Source organism: Coccinella septempunctata, chromosome 5 (genome assembly GCF_907165205.1).
Source record: "Coccinella septempunctata chromosome 5, icCocSept1.1, whole genome shotgun sequence".
In the NCBI taxonomy this organism is placed as follows: Eukaryota; Metazoa; Arthropoda; class Insecta; order Coleoptera; family Coccinellidae; genus Coccinella; species Coccinella septempunctata.
In genome coordinates this window covers 19,492,955-19,494,143 of record NC_058193.1, presented here as the reverse complement: position 1 = coordinate 19,494,143, position 1,189 = coordinate 19,492,955, and the positions used below count along the sequence as shown (strand labels likewise).

The 1,189-nt window shown below is 37.3% G+C and overlaps 1 protein-coding gene across 1 annotated transcript; it reads right to left on the bottom strand.

Moving 5' to 3' along the window:
* Window positions 1-395: 395 nt before the first annotated feature.
* LOC123314084 (serine/threonine-protein phosphatase 4 regulatory subunit 2-like) lies at window positions 396-881 on the bottom strand. The gene has a single exon (XM_044899198.1). It carries the CDS (start codon window positions 879-881, stop codon window positions 396-398), a length of 486 nt encoding a protein of 161 aa, XP_044755133.1.
* Between the last annotated feature and the right edge of the window lie 308 nt (window positions 882-1,189).

Genomic DNA, 1,189 nt, shown 5'->3' with positions numbered 1-1,189 from the left:
TGCTCACAATCATGTGCTTCATGTGTTAATGACATTGTATTCTTAAAAGCATTTGCTGCAGATTATCAAAATAATTTGAGAAAAATATCAAAGGCAACAGATTATACGGAAATGTGTCTGCATTCCGTAATACCTAAGTATAATGAGTACCTATCTCTTATCTCTATAATTAAAAAAGAATATTATCATGATGAACATAATATTATAATATTACATCTTTAGTCAGGATAAAATCGATAATGATCTTATGAAAAATGTGAGTAGAATCGCAACAACGGATAGATTAAGGAAATCCGTTGAAATTGTTCATTTATGTTTTTCTAAAATTCTTTGGCAGAAAACATGCAAAAAATGATAAGATCAAAATGAATACAAACAGTAGGGAATATTCAAGCCTACTTACCAACTAAATTCTGTTTACTCTCGAAACAATTGTAGCTCTCACAGCTACAGTCACAATCTTGGATAAAGTGTAGATTTCTTAATATAATCCAATCATTTTCGTTTGCAGCCCTTTCTGCCCTTTCATTCTCATCAAGAAGGAGTATATCGTCGAGAACTTCACTTGAAACTTTTGTTGTATCTTCCTCATCGTACTCCGATCTTTCATAGTCGGACTCCGATCTTTCATCGTCGGACTCCGATCTTTCATCGTCGGCCTCCGATCTTTCATCGTCGGCCTCCGATCTTTCATCGTCGGACTCCGAACTTTCATCGTCGGACTCCGAACTTTCATCTTCAGACTCCGAATTTTCATAGTCAGACTCCAGGAGAGCATCGTTTGTTAAAGAGGATGTAGCCAACATGACCTCAACAAAATCATCATCATCATCTTCGCTATCATACATTTCGTGGTATTCGAGATCTTGTCCAATACTCATTTTGTCACTTCACTAGTTCAAAATTCTACAGAAATAATAAATAGAGAAAATTTTGAATACACTACTAGCAAGCACTTCTTCACTCGAACGGAGGGTAACATGAACTGATTTCTAGGGCCTAGGGTAAGGGACAAGGGTAGCGTGTAGCGTGATGGGGATACAAGCTTTTACCTGGTTCCAAAATTTCGAAATGTGGCCTTCTGGTGGGGAAAGTCGCAACATTCCCAGTCAATCCGAGAATCCGATCATTCTCTACCTTCATTGTTGTGTTGTTTTCGCACAAAATATAGGAATTGCCTTCAACCTGA

Excerpts from the sequence above, each read along its gene's own strand:
- LOC123314084 (XM_044899198.1), bottom strand. The coding sequence starts at position 881 with ATGAGTATTGGACAAGATCTCGAATACCACGAAATGTATGATAGCGAA.